This window comes from Danio rerio, chromosome 4, assembly GCF_052040795.2.
Source record: "Danio rerio strain M-AB ecotype USA chromosome 4, GRCz13ab, whole genome shotgun sequence".
In the NCBI taxonomy this organism is placed as follows: domain Eukaryota; kingdom Metazoa; phylum Chordata; class Actinopteri; order Cypriniformes; family Danionidae; genus Danio; species Danio rerio.
Window position 1 is genome coordinate 68758199 of NC_141024.2, and position 22364 is coordinate 68780562.

At 36.5% G+C, this 22364-nt stretch overlaps 1 protein-coding gene and 1 non-coding gene across 3 annotated transcripts; one reads left to right on the plus strand and one right to left on the minus strand.

Moving 5' to 3' along the window:
- The first annotated feature begins 2547 nt into the window (after positions 1-2547).
- On the plus strand, positions 2548-8190 carry LOC147845249 (uncharacterized). 2 transcript variants are annotated; one of them, XR_015484256.2, is made up of 2 exons: positions 2548-3047; positions 3125-8190. XR_015484256.2 is itself a non-coding variant. In XM_087250621.2 (2 exons), exons 1-2 carry the CDS (start codon positions 2564-2566, stop codon positions 3152-3154), a joined length of 510 nt encoding a protein of 169 aa, XP_087106747.1. In that variant the 5' UTR covers positions 2548-2563; the 3' UTR covers positions 3155-8190. The 2 variants fall into 2 exon arrangements, 1 of the variants encoding a protein (XP_087106747.1); XM_087250621.2 differs by having other exon boundaries at positions 3129-8190.
- A 12035-nt stretch (positions 8191-20225) lies between these two features.
- On the minus strand, positions 20226-20307 carry trnas-gcu (transfer RNA serine (anticodon GCU)). Its single transcript has one exon. It is a non-coding gene; the product is annotated as a tRNA-Ser (tRNA).
- Between the last annotated feature and the right edge of the window lie 2057 nt (positions 20308-22364).

Here is a 22364-nt window from a genome sequence, read left to right on the forward strand (position 1 = left end):
AAGATCTGGGTGTCATATTAGACAGCAATCTAACTTTTAAAAACCATATATCCCATGTCACAAAAACTGCCTTCTTTCATCTAAGAAATATCGCTAAATTGCGAAATATGCTATCCATCTCAGATGCAGAAAAGCTAGTCCATGCTTTTATGACTTCGAGACTGGATTACTGTAATGCTCTATTTGCTGGCTGCCCAGCATCCTCTATTAACAAACTTCAATTAGTACAAAATGCAGCAGCCAGAGTTCTGACCAGGTCTAGAAAATATGATCATATAACCCCAATTTTATCCTCCTTACACTGGCTGCCTGTTAAATTTCGTATTGAATTTAAAATATTACTTCTCACCTATAAAGCTCTAAATAATCTAGCTCCTGTTTATCTAACCAACCTTCTGTCTCGCTACGAACCAACTCGCTCCTTAAGATCTCAAAATTCAGGGCTTCTGGTAGTACCTAGAATAGCAAAATCAAGTAAAGGAGGTCGAGCCTTCTCTTTCATGGCTCCTACACTCTGGAATAGCCTTCCTGGTAATGTCCGAGGCTCAGACACACTCTCCCAGTTCAAAACTAGATTAAAGACCTATCTGTTTAGTAAAGCATACACTCAGTGCATCACCTAGCGGGTTCCACACTGGCTTCTACATCTTGCTTATATACACTATGAACAGCAGCTACGCTAATTCTCTTTATTCTCTATTTTCACCTGGGGATACTCATCCCGAGGTCCTCAGATTAGGCGGAGTCACTGATTGGATCCAAGACCAGCGACGTGATGATCCCAAGGATTCCATATCCGGGACCAGGCCATATCCTGAGCTGCTGCTGCGCTGATGGTCGTGGGGAGTGGAGAACATGAGTCTGATTCCAGCGACGCTCCAGGGACAGACGAGTCTTCATTGAGGCCATCTTCCAGCATAAACCACGGCGAATGAAGTTCTGCACAAGACTTTTGGCCAGCGGAGAAATTAAAATGGTCGTGCCCAACTGAGTCTGGTTCTCTCAAGGTTTTTTTTCTTCACTCCCATCAGGTGAAGTTTTTTTTCCCTCTCCGCTGTCGCCACTGCCTCGCATGGTTCAGGATTGGTAGAGCTACGCATCGATGAATTTGCTCTTCAGTGTTTGAACTCTCAGTAATGATTAAATCACACTGAACTGAGCTAAACTGAACTGAACTGAACTTAAAACACTAAAACCTGAACCACACTGTTCCAGTTACTATGACCATTTATGTGAAGCTGCTTTGACACAATCTACATTGTAAAAGCGCTATACAAATAAAGCTGAATTGAATTGAACTGTTATTCGACATCCAACTTTATCTTCGGCGGATCAAGGTAACACAGACTATTGATATTTAAATAGTTCTTTCACTGTTATAGTGAACATTCTACAATTTTCGCAACATCTTTCGACGTGCTGTCAATCAAACGGTTGCTAAATTATTCTGCTTCGGTGAAATGACCACCTAATGATTAATTGGTACTTTAAACAATCGGCCAGATTAAGCAATGGGCATTATGGGAACAGGGGTCCGTCGGCACTTAAAGTTTGCCTGCTCCTCATCACGAGTAAGAGAAGTAGGAATCACGCGAAAGACAAGTAGGGGGCCTACAAGACATTGTGCCCAGGGGCTGCTGAATTACTAATACAGGCCTGTAACCAGTGTATAGGGAACACGCTGGTATTTTGCAACAGCAGTAAAGTGACGGTTACACACCCTTTGATAGTTGCATTGATGTCCTCTATGGTTAGACGTCAAAAGACTTTTTTTTACTGAAAAAAAGTATACATGAGCAATTGTATGCAAATGTCAACTTGCCATAAAAAAAGTTTTACAATGCTTTAAAACTTCTCAAAAATGTATCTATCTGTGTATTCAAACTATTATACTTGATTTAGCAAAGTCACACAAGTGGCAATCTGTCACATCCAAAACAGAGGGAGATCACATCCATAAAGATGGTTTTTCCTCAAAAATATAGACATGTAAAATCAGATCAATCAGTCATCTTTGAACTACAGTGGTCCAACACTTATTTTTTCGATTAGCACCGTTTATGTTGAGTTGTGCAGTTTAATTTGAAGAATTTCTACAAAGTATCTTGTATACTGTAAACTTGCAGACTGTTTCGTCACATCCATAACACATGTTTATTTTTCGAATTTTAAATATAAAAAAATGTTTCCTAATTGACATTTTTCTGCTCCCACAACTCTGTGGCTATTTTCATCCTGAAAAAAAGTATAAAGAGATGTTTCAATATAGTGTTAACATATACTTCATCTGTCAATTTATATTTTGAGATTTTACTACAAATGGCACATCCATAACACTGGAATTGCTCATATATATATATATATAATATATATATATATATATATATATATATATATATATATATATATATATTGTGGCAGACCTGCCAGTGTGGTTAGCAGCGTCGTCATGGAAACGACTCCCTCACCGAGATCACACCTCATCACGGGCTGATCAGGGGCAGCTGCTGCTCGTTGGGAGGAGAGTATTTAACAGACGCCATCCTCACAGACAACGAGCACGATGACAGCAGGCTACACGCTGAGTTCTCTCCTTCCACTGGGCACCCTGATCGACACTTCACCCTGCACAATCCTTGGACCCTTGGACACAGAATTCCAAAGACGACAGCGCCAACAAAAGCAAAACCGAAAGCGCCAACGACGACAGCGAAAACGAAAAAGACCCGGCAACAAAAGATCCGACAAAAGACCCAACGACAGCGCCGACAGACCCAACGATGATAGCGCCAACGATGACATCGACAACTGTGTCAACGATGCAAGCGCCAACGACGACAGTTATAAAGAGAGCGACAAGGACAGTGACAACATAGTCTCGCAGGCACCTGCTTTGCCAATGCTAGATGCCAAAAGAAAGCGGGATGAAGAGGAGCTGGACTATCTCCTGCAGAAATTTTGGGCCAAAAAAACTAATTGCAGGGAAAAGCTTGATGAAAGGCAACAAGCCATTTTTTGCTTAATGGCGACAGAGCTGAACATAAAACGTGAGTAAGCCCTGTGTAAGATTTCCAAAAGTCAGATTGCATGATACTGAAAATAAAACACCTTATATCTCTTTCAGACAGGACCAACATTAAGATTAATGCGCTGAAAATAATCCAACAAGGTGTTTGCAAAGGCGTGAGGCCGAAGAACTGGAGTCCCCCTGGAATAAAACACAGTTTTATACAATACATAGTAAAAAAATCTAAACTTATGTGGAAAAAAACCTGCAAGATTAACACTTGAGAACATTATTATTTTTTATTTATTTATTTTTTATAAAAGTGTAGTTTAGATTTGTTTTAACATTTGCATGCTGTTCTCTCTCTCTCACACGCACGCACACACACACACACACACACACACCAAACATTCTAGTGTCATGTAAGAGGCAAATAACAAACTAAAACAAATGTGTTAAGCACATATATTTATATGCAAAACCTAATGCATTTCTATCTGACTTATACATCTACATCCTACAACATCTAGAGTAACATGTTCAGAGTAAGAGCAACTGTGAGGGAGATGCCATTCATCACAAGGCTGAGGGTCCACACAGCAACAAGCTGAACAGTCATCCTCTCTTTCTATTACAGCAAGCATCAACCAGATTTACACAATGGCTTGCCTTCTGCCCATCAGTAAAAGCTTAAACTAAAGATTAAAGAGTAGATTATGAAGCTAAATTTACTCATGTAAAAAAATATATATAAACACAAACTGAACATAATTTATGTTGTTGACTGCAGCAATATAAAGTTGTCAATATAATAAACATTCATTTTCAATTAATTATTGTAAACAAATAACAGAACAATTTGAGCAAACATTTGCTCTGCACTAATGTAAACATAAAAAAACTTTAAACACTTGCACTGCACTAATGTAAATATGCAGCTTTTATGGTGTAGAATTATGTGATGGTTACCTTTATCAAATGTACCACCTCTGCCTTCTAGCAAAAATCAGGCAGGCAACTTCAGTCAGACCCCCGGTGATGCTCAATGCAAAATGCATTTGTTTCAAGTAACAAAAATGTAACGAAGGGGATACCACCTCCAACTAATTTTTAACAAGGAAAACACAAAACTATGTAAATATAAGTAACTAGACATTTGCATGGCAGTTATGTAAAAAAAATACATTCAGACATTTCCGCTGCAGCATAAAGATAATTTTTTTTTTGACACGTGTAAAACTGACACAATTTTAAACAAAGTTGTGTGAGAGTTTTGTTCAAATCTGTAGTCATCTTGACAGGTAAAAGTAAAAAAAGAAAAAAAGGTCAGCTTCCCCTGAAACAATTTGATGTTATTGTAGATGAGCTGGATCATCATGTCATCCAGAGTATAAATAACCTTTCACTCAAACTATGCAGCTTATCTGACTTCATTATCGACCTGAAATGCTGATCTCTCCTTTCACTCCACCCTTATAGGACAGTGAGAAATAACCCATAGTTAGTAACGTTCATACGTATGGATATTGACGACACAATGTACACACACACACACACACATGTAAAAAGATAAACAGATGGATGGATGGATGGAAATGATACAGGTATATAACAGAAATGAGCTCATTCTATGAATATTAATAATCAACAATAACGTTTTTATTCTTAATTATTAATATTCTGGCTTAAGCTTTAGTCAATTTGGTCAAACAAACATATGATTGTATATGATCCTGCCCGCTCAACCGAGCGGACTCTCAGATTATGAATATTAATTATCAACAATAACGAATTAATATTAATCAGTAACATTCTGGAATAATTTATTGTTAACTTGACCAAACAAACATAACCAGAGCCGCCGCTCTTCCGAGCGGACACGGTAATAATCTATTTATTTAGAAAAGGGAATTATTACTACTTCTTGTAAAGTAGATTAATCATTCATAAGTTTTAATCAACTCATAACAGCTAGGCAGGGGAATCTGTCTTTCAGTGACTTTTTCTGTGAGGCAAACAATACAATTCATTTGATTATAATGGGATTTATAGACTAGTCAGACGGATAACAAACAAACGCACGAACATACATTAAACATAGAACAAAAGGTAAACCACGTGAAGATAGACTATACGGGTCTATAGAACATGTAACAAACAGAGTGAGATAGCAAAGCGCAGAAATAGAGATTTCAGATAAAGAGTGGCAAAATATCTTTCAGTTCCACACGCACCATTAAGGATCACCAAGATTATAAAAAACACCTTTTTGATAAAAGGGGCACAGCTTATCCGCATAACTAAAAATACCTGGACTTTAATGTCTGGAGGTCTCTCTCTTTATGCGAGTCTCTTCTTTGTCTGATGATTCCGGTGCTGTCCTTCTTGATGCGTGGAGTTTGCAATACAGGTTGGAGGAATGCGATCACAACTTTAAACTGAGTTTATTTTGCCGGAAAATAAGAAAACGTGGGTTCGGAGCCGCTAGACCCCTTAACGGGGTGGTCTCCTTGAGCGGTTATTTGTTCAGGCATTCTGCCATGAGTCTGGGGAGGGGCAGCTTTTAAGGTTAAGCTCTGTGGCCCTGCCCTCTCAACATGCTCTATCAATGATTTCAGGGCAACGTTCAAGCGGGACACTTCCTTTATCTCGAGGCTGCTCATATGCAAATTTGAGTGTCCGTCTAAAGCATGCGGAGAGGCATTAATTCAGAGTATTATGGCCTGTTTCCACTGAGTGGTACGATTTGGTTTGGTACGTTTTTATGGCCGTTTCCACTGTCAAAAGGCATACCGAACCAAACCGTACTGTACCACTTTTTCGGGACTCTTTCGAAAGGGTCCCAAACTGCAGAAAGGGTCCCAAAAGGTGGAGCTACACACGCAGCTCAACGCTATTGGTTTACAGAGATACGTCATTCGTAGACGCAACAAGCCAGAATGTAAACAAAGGACCCACCATGTTTGAAATACACAGCGAGAGATTACAGCGGAATTATATATACATATGCAGCCATATTCGATCCTGCAAACAAACCCTGTCGTCATCATGATAAACAGCCACAAAGCCATGGAGAAGAGCGGATTTACCCTGTGCCGCATAGTTTTTTACGAGCCAGTCTGAAGCCCGAGTGGTTTCTTTATCTTCCTTGCTTTCGCCGCGCGTCTCTATCTAAAATAATAAACTTCTTGAGCTGATGATAATAACATGCACTTGATTATTGACAAGCTTTTGGAAACCCGATCCTGTGAGAAATTGACAAACGAGAGTGACATTCAGAAAGAAAAAGGACAAACGCGAGAGTGGGGCGCGGAAAAAAAGGCGAAGCCAAGGAGCACGTGATTTCTGCAGCAAATGTGAACAAACTGCATTGTTTTAATCTTTATTATCACCCTTTGGACTAATATGAACTGGGAATGATGGAATGACTCTATAACAGAGGCTTCATGTGCTGCTGAAGATTACACTTCCAGATGAGAGGTTTGCTCTGACTGTACGCTATACTTTGTGCTGTTTTGAACCTAATTAAGGACGAAATGTCTGCTTTGTGTAGTTCTTCTGTAGTTGGTAACATATCGGAGACTGTAAGGGTCTGTATGTGTTCATATATGTTCATTTATTTATTTATTTATTTAATATAATTACAGATTTTACAGTAGGCTATTTTGCACTGTCATTGATCTGCAGTTATAATCAACTCCTGTTTATAGAAAAGTTTGTAATAAACATTTAAACACAAGCATTTATGTGTGTAAAGCATCTATTTTGTGAGAAGTGCTTTTCATTTGATATGTGAACGACCTGTGCAGCTTTATTGTAGACATTTTCTTGAGCGAAAATGATGTTGACTGAAACTGTCATACACCACGCCCACCAAAAGGGTACCCTTGGTAGTGGAAAAGCAAGCCTGATAAAGGTTACCCGTACCGACCCGAACCGTACCATACTGTACCAGTCAGAGGAAACGAGCCATTAAAGAATGTAAGCAGTGCAAGTTATTATCATGCTCTATGCATCATGTGTTGTAAAATGTCAACAGCATCTCATCGGTACCAGACATGGACAGGTACATCAACAATAAAAGTACATAAAAAAAAAGTACAACATAATTCCCACACTTAAATTGTTTATGCTCTAAAAAGGCCTAAATGAACCAAGCATACAGGTTATAAGATGTATAAGGTTGTACAGGTAGGAAAGGTCAGAAATGAGATACAAGGTTTGCAAGCATAACATTTTAGTTTTGTGCTGGTCCCTGATTTCTCAGCCCAATTTCTTTTTTTGGACAAGTGTCCTTGTGAGTGCGGGGGTGTGTGTGTGTGTGTTTGGGCAGGAATGTCTTTGAAGCTCCCGGCCTATCTCTCTGGGTGGCTCTGGATAACGAAAGGTGTCACGGATACCCAGACTTCATGGAGCCAAGAGTCGTAAAGCCCACGCAAGATACTCCTTGATAAAAACAATAAGTAATTTTATCTGTGGACTGTACGCTACAGGTAATTAAAAATCAATTTGAACTGTGAGAAACCGACACGGCTAGCATTTAATTGTTTTTTTCATATATAGCATAATATTAACAACCTCAAAATGATCGAAGTAACTCGAAATGTAACATTTTAACCCCCTACATTGTTTAAGGCATTATCATGAACAATATATGGGTCTGAAATCGCCGGTAAGACTGACAGCAACAGAGCACCACCAAGTAACTTCATTAACTGTAATAATGTCTCATATGCTAATATGATTTCTCCACTTTGACTTTCCAAAGAATCCTGCCTGAAGTCATATTAAAATGGTCAAGGTCCGAATGTGTGAATATAAAAACCAACTTGACCTCAGTGGAAAGGTGCCCGTTTTCCAAAATTAAATCGGCAACAAACAACCAAACTGCGTTTTCAGCGACAGATTACAAAGTTTGTGAGCTACGCGGGCGATCTGTTTTACCAAAAAGTTTGGGCAAAATCTCATTTTATCAATTTAAAAGTTCAAAACAATTGTTTTACTTACCGAAATCAAATTACCTCAGGTCGACACGGTGGGCGGAGTCAATGGATTTGATTGACAGCCTGAACGAGATTTACTAACAAGTTTTTTTTTTTCAATGTTTTTGCCTAATCTATATTTGTTAAACAGACTGCCGTAAAAGGTGATCCACAGCATTGATTTATTCATGTAAAAAAAAAAAAAAAGGGATGTCCTAGAGAACACAACACAGAATATTTTAATTGAGACCAAAGTTTTGCAGGATGTTTTGATGCTGACTGCGACCACCAGAGACCAACACAAGATGAGCAAGATCCAGGGTCTCAAAATCAATTCATGGAGGGCCGCAGCTCTGCACCGTTTTGCTCCCTCCCCAATCTAACACAGCTAATGCAAACAATCAAAAGTGTTCACAGTTTTGAATTATTTGGATCAGCTGTGATTTAGTTTGGGCTGGAGCATGAGTTTTGTTTATTTATTTATTTATTTTTTTACTTATGATTTGCTGTCTTTTCCTTCTGCTTTTCCCTTGTACTTGGATTTGTGGGCCAAAGTGGCTGCAGGAGGTCGTCCAGCTCTTTACTCCTCTTTCTTTTGGCATCCGGAATAGACAAAGCAGGTGCCTGCTAGGCTATGTTGTCACCATCCTTGTTGCCGTCTCTGTCGTCGGTGGAGCTTTCATCGTTGGTGCTGACGGTTGCCTCTGTCGCTAACCCTTGCACTTAAGTTTCTCCATTTGCCTGCCCTGGTCTGTGATGGTGGATTTTCAGAGGTCCTGGATTTGACTACCTTGGCCAGGAAGTCCTCCTGCTTCTCAGGGGGTTCTTTGAGTGTCCTTTTAATGTAATGAGCTTCGTTTTGTTGGTGTCGCTTGGGTCATGCGAAACACAGAAAAGGTGAGAATTATCATCAAGTTGCTTCATTTTCTAATGTCAAAGTCGTTTTATTTTTTCTCTCTCTACATTGCAGTGTTAATTTTTCTGTTTCCTACTTTTTGCTTGCAGAATCCTGCCACCTGATTCCAATCTGCGCAGCTAATTTCCTTTGACGTATAGACGTGAGGGGCTTGTGGCTTTATTGGATTTTTTTTATTTTGGACCCCCATATCCGGACATACTTTTATTTTGCATTATTAAGTTGCATATTTTCTTAATAACAAAAACCAATGCTCGCCTCATGGCGATCAGAAAGATGACTTAGAAATGTGTTTGTCTCATAATTCTTGGCATGCTTGATGCTAGGATCAAAGGGTGTGTGTGTGCTTGTCACTTAAAACGTCACAAAACAGCGTATTCCCTATAAACTGGTACAGTGCCCATTGGTCAGTCATTTCACTAAATTACGGTAAGAGCGATTTAACCTACTCCGTTACACATTGATAATTTCTGTTCTTCGTTTTGATAAACTTACTCTTAATATTGTATTACTTAAAGCTTTACTTGCATCTCTTGTTTGAGATATATATATATATATATATATATATATATATATATATACCCCTTTTTTATAACTTAGTTTTTATTTTTATTTTTTTAGGAACGTAACCAGTGGGAACAAAACAAGCAAATAAAAAAATACCCATATACATAAATATACATAATTGTATAGGCAAATACATCCATTCAACACATGTATATCCATGTTCACACATATGAATAAAAATATTAAATTAACCTCAAAATAAATAAATATAAAATAAATTATAATAAAAGGTTGCCAAACATATTTTCACAATGATACATAACCTATGGAATTATGTAAATGTTCAGTTATAATTATATTGTCGTTGAGGAGAAAAAGTCAGCCATTTACTCCATTTCTTTTCAAAGGTTTCTAATTGTAATCCAAGTGCATGTGTCATTTTTCCATTTCCTTAACTTCTGCTATAATTTCGAACCATTCATCTAGTTGGTGGCTCTTCTTTATACCATTTCCGGGTTATAGCTTTTTTACTTGTTGGCAAAAATATCTTAAATAGATATTTATTTTCCTTTTTAAGATTAATAGGGGAATCTCCTAGATAAAGTACTTCAAATGATCTAGGAATATAAAGATAAAAAATATCATAGATGGTGGAGTGCACCATTTCCCAAAAACTATCAATTCTTGAGCACTGCCAGAATATATGCGCATGATGTGCCTCTTTTACTCCGCAGTTCCTCCAACAAGGATGAGTAGTCCCAGATTGTAATGTTTTAATTTTGGGTGTAATTAAAAAAAATAAATAAATAAAAATAAAAAAAAGTTTCCAACAAAACTCGCGCCACATTCTTGAGCTTGTTGAGGTGTGTGGGACAGCACATATTTTAACCCATTGGTCTTAATTTAGTATAATGCCTACTTCATTTTCCAATTTTAATCTTATATAGTCTGTTGAGAGTCCTCTAGAATTACTTATTGCTCTATATAATTTAGAAATTTTTTTAGTCATACTTTTCTTGTATGTCTGTACAAAAATCTGAACAAGCTGGTTGTTCAAGTCCTCATCCTGTATTTATTTTATTTAATAGTCCAGCAACTGTAAAGATCTAAATACATCTTGCTTTAGAAGACCAAACTTATCTTTTAAAGTTTGGAAGCATTCCATTCTGCCATCTTTTATAATTGTACAAAATGAAGAGATTCCTAAATATACCCATCGTTTAAATCTATTATCCATAGTTCCAGGTTTGAAATCAGAGTCATGCTCCACCCAATTCAAGATTTTAATTTGTTTTTCCAAATGAAGTTCCTTCACCACTGTATACCAAGTTTTCAGAGTAAACTCTGTTAGTGGGTTAAGATACTGGATCTTCGTCTGGAAATTAGTTTTTTTTTTTTTTTTACCTATTAATGCTTGAATTGGTATTTCCTGAATTTTGCTCTCTATTTCCTTCCATCTTGTTTCTACTTCAAAAACACACCAACATGCCAAGGGTCTTAATTGTGCTGCATAATAATAATAATAATAATAATCTTTGAAATTATAATAATTTTGCCCTGTAATGTCAGACAGGGCAGAACAAGACGTCGCACAGGACTTCTTCTTTTGTTTTTATTTGGCGGATCGCACCAGTTCTTGTGCATTACCCCCACCTGCCTGTGACCTGATTCAGAGACTCTACTGTTCCCATTATAATCCCTTCCCCTAACCTAGTGAGAGAGTTCGTATCCGCCAGCACCGCGTCTCCAGTTCCTCTGACTTCTGCTCACTTCTCCCACTATGTCAGGTTCAGAAAATAACCCCCTCCCTACCTTAAACTTTATAAATCTGCATTAAAGTAATTCTACTAATGAAATCTTATTAATCAGTCCTGTATCTTTTAAAAATCTAAACAATGTAGTGTACTTAATATGCCTTCCTACCTCAGGATTTAATAAAAATTTCAATGCGAACTCATAATCTCTTTCTTGACTTCTTCCTTATTTATACCACTCACAACTTCCCATAACTCTCTTCTTTCTTCATTATACCGCTCACAATGCATGATCACATGTTCAACAGATTCATTTTTCCCCACACTCATAGACCTGTTCTGTGCTTTGCCATTACCTTCAATGTACTGTTAGGTCCAGTATGCCCAATTCTTAGTCTGGATAAAATAGTATCCTCTTTCCTTTTGAGTGCCTCGCTTTACCCACTTTTAGCTGAATATTGTACATTTGTCTTCTATTCTTTGCTGCTTCCCAATGGAACTGTCATTTCCCCATTATTTGTTTCTTTTTTTTGCTTTAACTTTACTTCTACTGTAATTCACTTCCATTCCTATATTCTCTTCTATAGTAGCTTGCTTTGTCATTTTATCTGCTTCTTCGTTTCCTTGTAATCCCACATGAGCTGGCACCCAGATGAACACTACCTTTACTCTCTCCTTCTAATTTATACAACTCGTGTAATACTTCAATTACTAAATCTTGCCTACAATCTGAATGTTTTGCTTCAATGCTTATAAAAGGAGCAGAACTGCAATCTGAGCAGACTAAAACTCTTAATTCCCACATCTTTCACCCATTGTAAAGCTAAACTTATTGCCAACATTTCCCCTGTATATACACTGCTAATTTGTTTGGAATCCTTTTTTTTTTTTTTATATTGAACTTCGGAATTACATATGCTATTCCTAGCTGGTCATTATCTGGATTTTTTGATGCATCTGAATAAACATGTACCATATCTCCGTATTGTTCCATTAAATATTTCCTTACATACATTTCCTCCAATTCTCCCATTCCCTCTTTTTGTCTATTTTCTAACATTTTTAAATCCACTACTGGTTGAGGGAGAACCCAGAGAAGTACAGCAGGTATAATCAGTCTGGGAGATATACTTTACCCTTTAATGTTCACTTCCTCTACTAAATGTTCCACTATCCACCCAAAACTGTTACATTCACTTTTTCCATACTCGCAGCATTTCTGTAAAACCTTAGTTGTAGGGTGAGACTCCTCCTGCCCCATTAGATTAACCCAATAAACTGCCGTTTACCGTTTCCTCCTTAAATTAAGAGGCATTTCTCCTACTTTGACTTGTGCTGACACAGGTGATATTAGGATCGCCCCGCAACAAATCCTTAATGCCTGAGCCTGTTTTCTTTCTAACTTCTCTAGATGAGTCTTTGCTGCTGAACTGTACACTACACAGCCGTAATCCAACACTGATCTAATCAGTGTAATATATATAGTTTGTAAAGCCAATCTGTCTGCCCCGCAGACCTGCCCAGCTACACATCTCATGTTCAGAATCTTTTTGCATTTATCTTCCATCCTTTTAATATGTTCATTTCATACAAGTCTATGATCTAGCCACATACCTAAAAATCTTACTTTTGATACCTGTTCTAGCTGTTGATTATATAACCTTAACTTCAAATTTGTTCCTTTACTTTTTTTAAACAAGACCACTTGCGTTTTTTCCACTGAAAACTTGAAACGCCATTTAAATGACCACTCTTCAACCTTATGTCTTTTGCATTTTCCTCTCAATATAATCTATATTTCTTCCACTAAACCACAAAGCTCCATCATCCGCAAACAAGGACCTACTTATCCCCTTATCTACCTTCTCAAATACATCATTAATCATTTTAATGAAAAGCAACGGGCTTATGACACTCCCTTGAGGAGTACCATTCTCTGTCAATTGTTTGAGTTAGAAATTCTCCTACTTTTACCTTAATTGATCTCTTGCAAAAAATCTTTAGCCCAATTAAACATTCTCCCTTCTACTCCCATTTTTCCAGTTTTATTAACAGTCCATCACGCCATACCATATCATAGGCCTTTTCAATATCAAAAAATACTGCTCCCACTGATTCTTTATTCATTAATGCTTTTCTTATATCTGTCTCTTATATCTGTTTGTTTTTCTTTCTTTAGAAATACATGCTATGATGTTTTATACTTCCAAAATAAATTGTCAACATCCACAATTCCCTGAGCAAGTTATAGCAATTTATTTCAATGTTATTCCAAGGCGTTTTTCAATGGGGGAAAAAAATGCATTTATTTACTGACAATGTATGTGCCCAAAAGTTCTGGGAATAAACTAAACAGAAAAAAAATGTTACAAAATAACAGAACACTGAAGCAAATTTGACTTTTTCCAAATAATATATTTTCAGTTACTATAAACACCACTTATAATGAACAAATAAAAAAAATAAGAAAATAAATAATGCGTCAAAGTCCAAATAAACATGGTGTAAATCCTCAGTAAAAATAGATATAAATATTTACTATACTATAAATAGTTACATAACTAAACTTGATTCGATATGGACCATCCTTAGGTTTTATCGGGTTTTATGTGCCAGCATGGATATGGTTGTCTGTGGAAATGGATATGGATATGGTTGTCTGCAATGCAGACAAACAGCCGCACCTTCATTTGCGTCTTTTGAAAACAGCAAAAGCAGCACTTCGTCTTTGCTGTGTCACTGTTTTGTCATGTTTCTGTGCTGCTGTGCATGCAAAAATACTTAGTATAAGAATTATTTCATGCAAAACTTTTTTTTTTTGCGTTTTATTTAGCTGCGCGTAAATGTACAGCCTATCTTTCATTTTGTGTTGTTCAAAAAGCTCATTGTTGGTTCACAAAGCGAAACCTATGCTTATTGGTTGTGATATAGCAAGTTTGAACCAATCTGGGCATGGAGGAGGGACAATGCATCAATGTATCATGTCTGGTTTGTCCAGAGACACAGTGACGAGCGTTTCTTTGTTAAATCAGCGTTGTCAAATTTTGATGACGTAACCGCACTGATTCCGGAGCCTCTGGAAGTCCACGAATGTAATGTGAAACAGATTCTCTTCTTTATGCCAATCTTTGAATTGTATCAATCAGATCAGCAGATTAAAAGTTATTAAACATTTAAGAGCAATACTTATTTTTAGCTGCGGGCAGCTGTCTCTGTCTTTAAGGGTTAATTGGAATTATTAAAGTTTCTTTCCAACTCTTTGGCAAAATACCTTCTCTCCATACCTTATTGTAAAAATCTAACATAATACTCAAAGCCTTGTCACTTAAATGTTTAATCATAGTGTAACTTACTTTATCTAAACCAGGTGAAGATTCTTTTACTCTGTTTATAACTCTTTTTAGTTCTGCCATTTCCAGCGGAACATCCAAAACACTGCCCGTTTCTTCTTTCCGTTGCTTTATCATAGGATTACTTGATAACACCTCCTCCCTGATCCTTACTTTATCCAAATTTCTAGAGGACTTTCCTTTGGTGAATGCTTCTCTTAGCATCATAGCCTTTTCTCTGTCATTCACCGCCATCACGTTTCCTTCTTTGAGCACAGGAATTTCCACATCTTTTCTAATTCCTCTCATTTTTTAAAATCATATTACATATTTCCTCTAATGGTGTACTTCTTCCTATTTTGTTACAAAATTCCTTCCAGTATTCTTTTTTGTTTTCATTAATACTCTCCTAACTTCTGCTTGAACAGCTTTATATTCTATTAAACTTTAAAAGTTATGTGAATTTCTCAATTTTTTTAAATCCCTTACTTTTTCTTTTTATGACTTCTCAGCATTTCTCATTCCACCAAGGCACTATCTTCCTCTCCCTTCCCCTTAACTCTTTAGAATATATTGTTCTGCTGTCTCCATAATTACTGCTACTATTCTGTTGTTTATTTCATCATTGTCAGATATCTCCATTTTATCCAGTGTTTTTAACCCGTCTTCACTAACTGACATAAATTCTTCCCAGTGTGCTTTTACATAAATCCATTTCCCACCAATCTTTGCACAAGACTGAGTGTGTGAGCTGCTTTTATGAGTGAGTGTGGTTCATCAGTGTGATGTGCTGCAGGTGTGTGTGGCAATTAGTGCTTGTGCATGACGTCATGGTTAGAAGTCTGGTGATGGTGACCTCTGCTGGCCAGCGAGGGGAATGACTGGGACCGAGACAGTGACATTACAGGTCAGCTGCATCTTGTGTTAACCATACTCCTAAGTATTTAAGGGAGTTTAGTTTCCAATTAATATTTAATTTATGTTGAAGTTTATTGTTCAATATAATTGTAGCCAAATTATAAAATTTGAGTTTTTTGTATATTTAATTTGTACCCAGAGAGTTCTCCAAACCTTTTAAGAACAAGAAGAAGACTAGAAAGTGATTCATCTGGATTGGAGAGATATAGTAGCACATCATCCGCATATAGAGCAATTTTATGGTCTACCTTATTAATGTTAATCCCCCCAATTGATTTTTCTTCTCTAATTGCCTGGGCTAGAGGTTCAATGTACATGGCAAACATCAGGGGAGAGAGGGGACAACCCTGCCTAGTTCCTTTTTCTAGTTTTATCTTTTTTAAAAGACATCCATTTATTTTTATCCTAGCCTCTGGGTTTAAATATATACATTGAAAGCTTCTAACTGTATTTTCTGTAAATACAAATCTATATTAAACATTAAATAATTATTCCCAATTTACACAGTCAAAAGCTTTCTCTGCATCTAGGCTAACTAAAATTGCTTTAATGTGATCTTTTTTAATTTGTCGTATTGCGTGAAGTGTCCTTCTTATTTTATCTTGAGTCTTCTAATAAAACCTGTTTGATCTATGTCTATCAAATCTAGTAAAAATGTTTCAAGTCTCTTGGCTAAAATAGAGAAAAATAATTTATAGTCTACATTTAAAACAGACACAGGTCTAAATGACCTACAAAGAGTTTTATCCTTCCCCTCTTTAGGTATGACTGAGATAATTGCTTCCCTCCTGAAGGGGGAATTTCTGCCTCTTTAAGTGTCTAATTAAATGATGATATAAGAAGAGGGGATATCTCTTTTTTAAATGTTTTGAACCATTCAGAAGGTCATTGCTGGGTGTTTTATTATTTTTAAGATTATTTATAGCTTTATCCAATTCATCCTCTGTAATTTCTTTTGTTAGGAGACTATTTTGTTCTCGTCCAATACAGGGAAGATCAAGAGAATCCAAAAAAGCTTTAAATTATGTATTATTTACCTGTGTCTGTTGTGAGTATAAAGATTTACCATTGGTTTCAAATGCCTCTTTAATTTTATCCAGACTATACAATATTTTTTCTGAGTTGGGGCATTTTTCTTATGAAAAAAGATTTTGTTGTTGTTTTTCATATCCAGTTTCCATGCTAGCCTTTTTGTTGCTTTTGGTCCCGTTTCATAAATGGTTTGCCTTAAGAATTTTTATATTTTCTCTATGTCCTCTCTATAAATCTAATTTTATTTTTTATATTTTTGATGTTCTGTTAATTGCTTTAATTCATCTTCAAGACTCCTAAATCGAAGTTCTTTTATCTTCTTAAGGGTTGCTGTAATAGAAATGATTTTGCCTCGTAATACAACTTTAGCTGCATCCCATAAGATTATAGGACTAACTTCCCCATTATCACTATTCTCTATGTATAATTCAATTTCTGATTTAATTTGGGCCACTACTTCTGTTTTCCCTAGTATACTTGTATTTAGCCTCCATATTTTATCAGCTTTTCTGTCATTCAAATTTAAAGTGAGGTATAATGTTGCATGATCTGATACATCGGCTGCTTTCATTTCACATTCTTTTACCCTGTGTCTGTCCCTGCTAAACATAAAAAAAATATTCAATCCTTCTGTAAACTGCATGGGGTGAAGAATAATAGGAGTATTCTCGTTTTGAGGGGTAAAGATCTCTCCAAACATCTAATACACCAAGATCTTTTAATGAATTCTTAAAACTTCTTAACTGAGTCGTTTTAATTCTTTTATTATTGGAAGTGTCCTTTTGTTGGTTATGAACTATATTGAAATCACCTCCACATATTGTTAATCCCTTAGTCTCCATAGCCAAAAGGTTGATAATTGTATTGGACAGCGTTTTACTGCCAGAGGGTGCATATACATTTGCTAAAGTGATTAATTGTTCATTTAGTTTTCCCTGAAGCAAAATATATCTGCCTTCTTTATCTGATATCTCTTTTAGCAATTCAAAATTATGTATTGATATTGAAACTCCCCTTTTATTATTTTTCCTAAAAGAGCTATAGAAAGTTTGTGTATATCCAAATTTTTTAAGTTTATTATGTTCAGATGGGGAAAGGTGTGTTTCTTGCAAGAATATGATTTTTTTCATGTTTCATTTTGGCTATAAACTTACTCCTCTTAATTGGATTATTTAACCCATTTACATTTAAAGATGCAATTTTAACATATCTCTGCATGGTAATTTCGGAAAGTTAAGTTGGCAACCTTTAGAACTAACAAAAATGATAATAAAACTAAACAAAGAACCAGGAAAATTGGCTTCCAAAGTTGTGGGCCACGTTTGACCCAGCAAAACCCAGCTGAAGTCCTGGGGAGAGGGATTTATTCCTGCCTCTTGCAGGGGTCCCTCATTTAGATGAGAAAAATTATTGTCTAACATACCAATCTAATCACTTGTCCCTGTTCTTTTTTTTTCTTTTTAACTCAGATTATTAACTTAAGTAAATATTATTTTAAACAAAATGATTTCTAAAGCCCCTCGAGGATTCCAACCAACTAGGAATCATGAGGATTGTTCAAATACAAAATGAAACATATTCAGTCCAGAACGACGTATTTTTTACCTTTTACATGACTCGACAAGAACACATATTCAAACAAATTGTAGAATGGTTAGAGTTCAAGTATTTCAGCCGAAGTAAGTTTGCACTCATAAAGTAGTCTGAAATATCGTTATTTGTAAGTTATGTATCGTAACAGTGCCTCCGCATACCTCCTTAACGTTAACAGTCAGCGGTGTTTCTCAACAGTTAATCTTCATTCGGTGTTTGTCTCTGAAAGCTCTTCAATCTTTCCCGAACACGATCAGGAGCGATCCGTCCAGCTCTTAGCCACTGGGTACGGTGTGTCAGTCTTTCTTACCATCGACACCGGGGGTCTTTGGATACCTGCTGCTTCATCGTCAGATCCACCGTATATCCTCTCTTATTCAAGTCTTTCGTAGCTTCAGCCACGCTTTCGTAAAGTTGTGGTGCTGTCTCCCAGTGTATTCGCATCTTGGCTGGGTAGGGCGTCTGAAATCGGATTTTGTTCTCCTTAAGGACTTTTTTCACTTCTTTATATTCCTTCAGTTTTCCATTAATCTCCATGGGGAAATCGTGCGCAAAGAAAATCGGCTTGCCATCGTGTTGCGTTTCTTTTGCCCAGGCAGCTTGCAAGATCTTATCTTTAGTGCTGTACTGCAGGAAATTGACTATAATCGATCTTGAAGTATTATTATTTTGAGGTCTAGGACCGAGAGATCTGTGCACTCTCTGTACCTGCAGGTCTAAATCGGAGTCCAGTGAGAGCTCAGTTTTTAGCAAAGACGTGATGAAATTAATCATGGACGTCCCTTCTGCTCCTTCTTTAATACCGTATATTCGGATATTACTTTTGTCGTGATCGGCCCTCAAGATCTGTGACCTTATTCTGCATCATTTTTTGCTCTTTCAAGGTGTGCAGTAAGGTGTCTTTTAGTTCAAGGTTTGCCGACTCGAGTTTAGTTTATTCGCTCCTCTGCTTCATTCAGTCTTGTGCCATGTGACTGAATATCTTCGGTGATGTCTTCTAGCTTCTAGTTTATGTCGCTTTTCAGTTTGTCTACTTCTGTTTTCATATCCTTTTTAAACTCTTCTTTGAATTGGCTAAATTCTTTTCTTAAATCTGTCTTCAGTTCGGAGATATCTCTGCTGAGTGCTCTCACTGCTCGCAAAGTTTTGGCGCCATGTTCTTTCTCAGGTAGGCCTAACTTGTCATTATCATTCCTCGTCTCCTTTTCCTCCTCGCTTAATTTTGGCTTTGAATTCCCCTTTTTAGGTTTTGCCCCATTCATTTTGAAGTCATCAAGCGCAAAGCTCACTTGAATTGGTAAAAGTATAAGGGCTTTTTGAACAACTTTGACCAGGAGAGTACGTTCTATGCTGCCATCCTACCGCTCACCCAACCGGAAGTCCTGGACTATGGCATTTATGTATGTATTTGCAACTATTTTCAGTAAAGGTGACATTAAATTTTGCAACAACATCCTTCAAAACGCTGAGAGGGTTCGAGTAAAAGAACTTCCAAGGAAGCACCAGGCTCTGTCAAATGCCAGAGCACACGAGCGACAAGGATGGGATTCGAACCCACGTGTACAGAGCACAATGGATTAGCAGTCCATTGCCTTAACCACCTCTTCAAATATTTTCCTTTTTTGTCTGGTGGAGGCTGGACTGTGGCACATATTTGTAAATGTATGTTTCTGCAACTATTTTCGGTAAGATGACTTTCAGTTTTGCCATATGAACGACAGAGCATATGAACGACAAGAATGGGATTCAATAGATTCAGCCACCTCGTCATGTATGTACTCACTTTCCTGATGGGGGCTGGACTATGGCATTTCTGTATGTATTTGCAGCTATTTTTAGTAAAGATGACTTTAAATTTTGCAACAACATCCTTCAAAACGCTAAGAGGGTGAGAGTAAAACACCTGTCACGAAAGCACCGGCCTCTTTCAAACACCAGAACATATAATCGACAAGGATGGAATTCAAACCCACGCATGCAGAGCCCAATGGATTAGTAGTCCATCGCCTTAACCACTCGGCCAACTTGTCATGTATAAAGCCATTTTCCTGATGGGGACTGGACTATGGCATTTATGTATGTGTTTGCAGCTATTTTCAGTAAAGATGACATTAAATTTTGCAATAACATCCTTCAAAAGACCTTCCACGGAAGCACCAGGCTCTCTCAAACGCCAGAGTATACAAGCGACGAGGATGGGATTCGAACCCACGCGTGCAGAGCACAATGGATTAGCAGTCCATCGCCTTAACCACTCGGCCACCTCGTCACGTATTTTCCCTCTTCTCTGGTGGAGGCTGGACTGTGGCACATATTTTTATATGTATGTTACTGCAACTATTTTTCGGTAAGATGACTTTCAGTTTTACCATATGAACGATGGAGCATATGAACAGTAAGAAAGGGATTCAATGGACTCGGCCACCTCGTCATGTATGTACTCACTTTACTGATGGGGGCTGGACTATGGCATTTCTGTATCTATTTGCAGCTATTTTCAGTAAAGATGACATAAAATTTTGCAACAACATCCATCAAAAACGATAAGAGGGTGCAAGTAAAACAGCTTCCACGGAAGCACCGGCCTCTTTCAAACTCCAGAACAAATGAGCAACAAGGATGGCAAATGCCAACTGACCCAGCTGAGGCTTGAACCAGCGTTTTTCTTGCTGTAAGGCGATTGTGCTACCCACTGTGGCATAGCGTCACCAACATTGAAATGAAATGTTAGATTTTATATTGTTGAAAAAGAGATCAATATTAAAAAATGTCTATATTAAATGTGAAATATATTTATTTGTTTACATGTAGTCAGTGAAACACTTTTCAGTGTTATTAAACTCATCTGGTCATCGTCTGTTTCTTTTAAAGTCTTTAAATTTAATATTAAGCCTTGAAGGGCAAATACTTAATTAAATTTATAGGGCATATAATTCAATGAATATGATTCAATAATTCATGTAAAGCATAAAATGTCATAAATATTAACATATTAATTAGATAAAACTAACATCTGCACTGGAAAAAAATATATATATTTAGCCCAGCTTTGTAAGCTCAATTTGAACAAAAAAAATATTCATCCTAAAACATGAAATAAATGTTATAGAAACCAAAATTTTACTTTCTCAAGTATTAACATATTGTTACAACACCAACTTATACATTTTTTATTGTATTTCTTGAAAAGTAAAGCTTCAATGAATGATTTGGCAGATAGAACCTCATAATTCCAAGTAGAAAATGACTTTTCAGAATGAGAAGGTTCTATCTGCATTTTCTGTGTTTTTTTACTCCAATTTGTAAGTGCAAAGTAACTTTGTCATGACAGAGACCCTAAGGGTTCTCTAAAAGCAAATGATCAATGTATGAAAGAGAAATGCTACACACATGTTGTTTGATATATGGAATGCAAAAACTTTTAAGCTCAATATCTCAAAATCATTAAGTACACAGATAGAACCTTATAATTCTAAGGTGACGATTTGCCAAACCTATTTTACACAATCTCATTTTGCTTAATAAACAGTTTTGTCTTAAAATGTAATCAAAATTCTCTAAAACTGGACTTTTCCACCAAGCTCTCAAATTTTGCCTTATTTTCTTCTTTTCGATATTGGAATATAAACTTTTCCAGTACTCTTCTGCTTTGGGTGTTACAAACACGTCTTTAGATAAGCAAGAATAAAACATTTTCAGTATACCATCTTTAAAAGCATATTGATTTTCTTTAAAGTTAATCACCCTTCCTTCATCGCTGTGCATTTCCAATTTATTTTCTATCATTTCTTTCCATTCTTTTGGTGTTGTTAAATTGATTTTCAATAACTCTTTTAGTATATTTTCATAGTTTTCTATTATTGTACCTATTATTACTTGCGCCTGTACATAACAAGGTATCACTTCATATAAAATATCTTTAATTTGCTTAATTCCTACATTAAACCATTTCTTATAAAAAATAGTATTATTCCCTTCTTTAATGTACTCATTTAAAAACAGCGGTTGCTTTAAAATCTCTTCTTTACTAAAAGTAAAATCAATATGCTTTCTAAAATCTCCCCATGCTTTGATAACCTCTTTATAGAATTCTGGCACTTTATTCATCATATTCTCTTTGGGTTTCATCCATAATATATATTCCTGTATTTCCCCACATTTATTTAAAAAATATCTTTATTCCTCCCACACTAAATTCCTTGTTTCATTTTCATTTTTACCAGCCCTTATACCTAAAATTTTCATATCGATTTTCTCCTCTTTAAATTAGATTTTTTCTGGTAAAACATTTATTTTTCCCATTCTCATGTATTTAGGATTCGATAT

Coding starts and splice junctions, on each gene's coding strand:
- LOC147845249 (XM_087250621.2), top strand. CDS start 2,564: ATGACAGCAGGCTACACGCTGAGTTCTCTCCTTCCACTGGGCACCCTG. Junction 3,048..3,128: donor GACAGAGCTGAACATAAAAC/GTGAGTAAGCCC, acceptor TCTTTCAGACAG/GACCAACATTAAGATTAATG.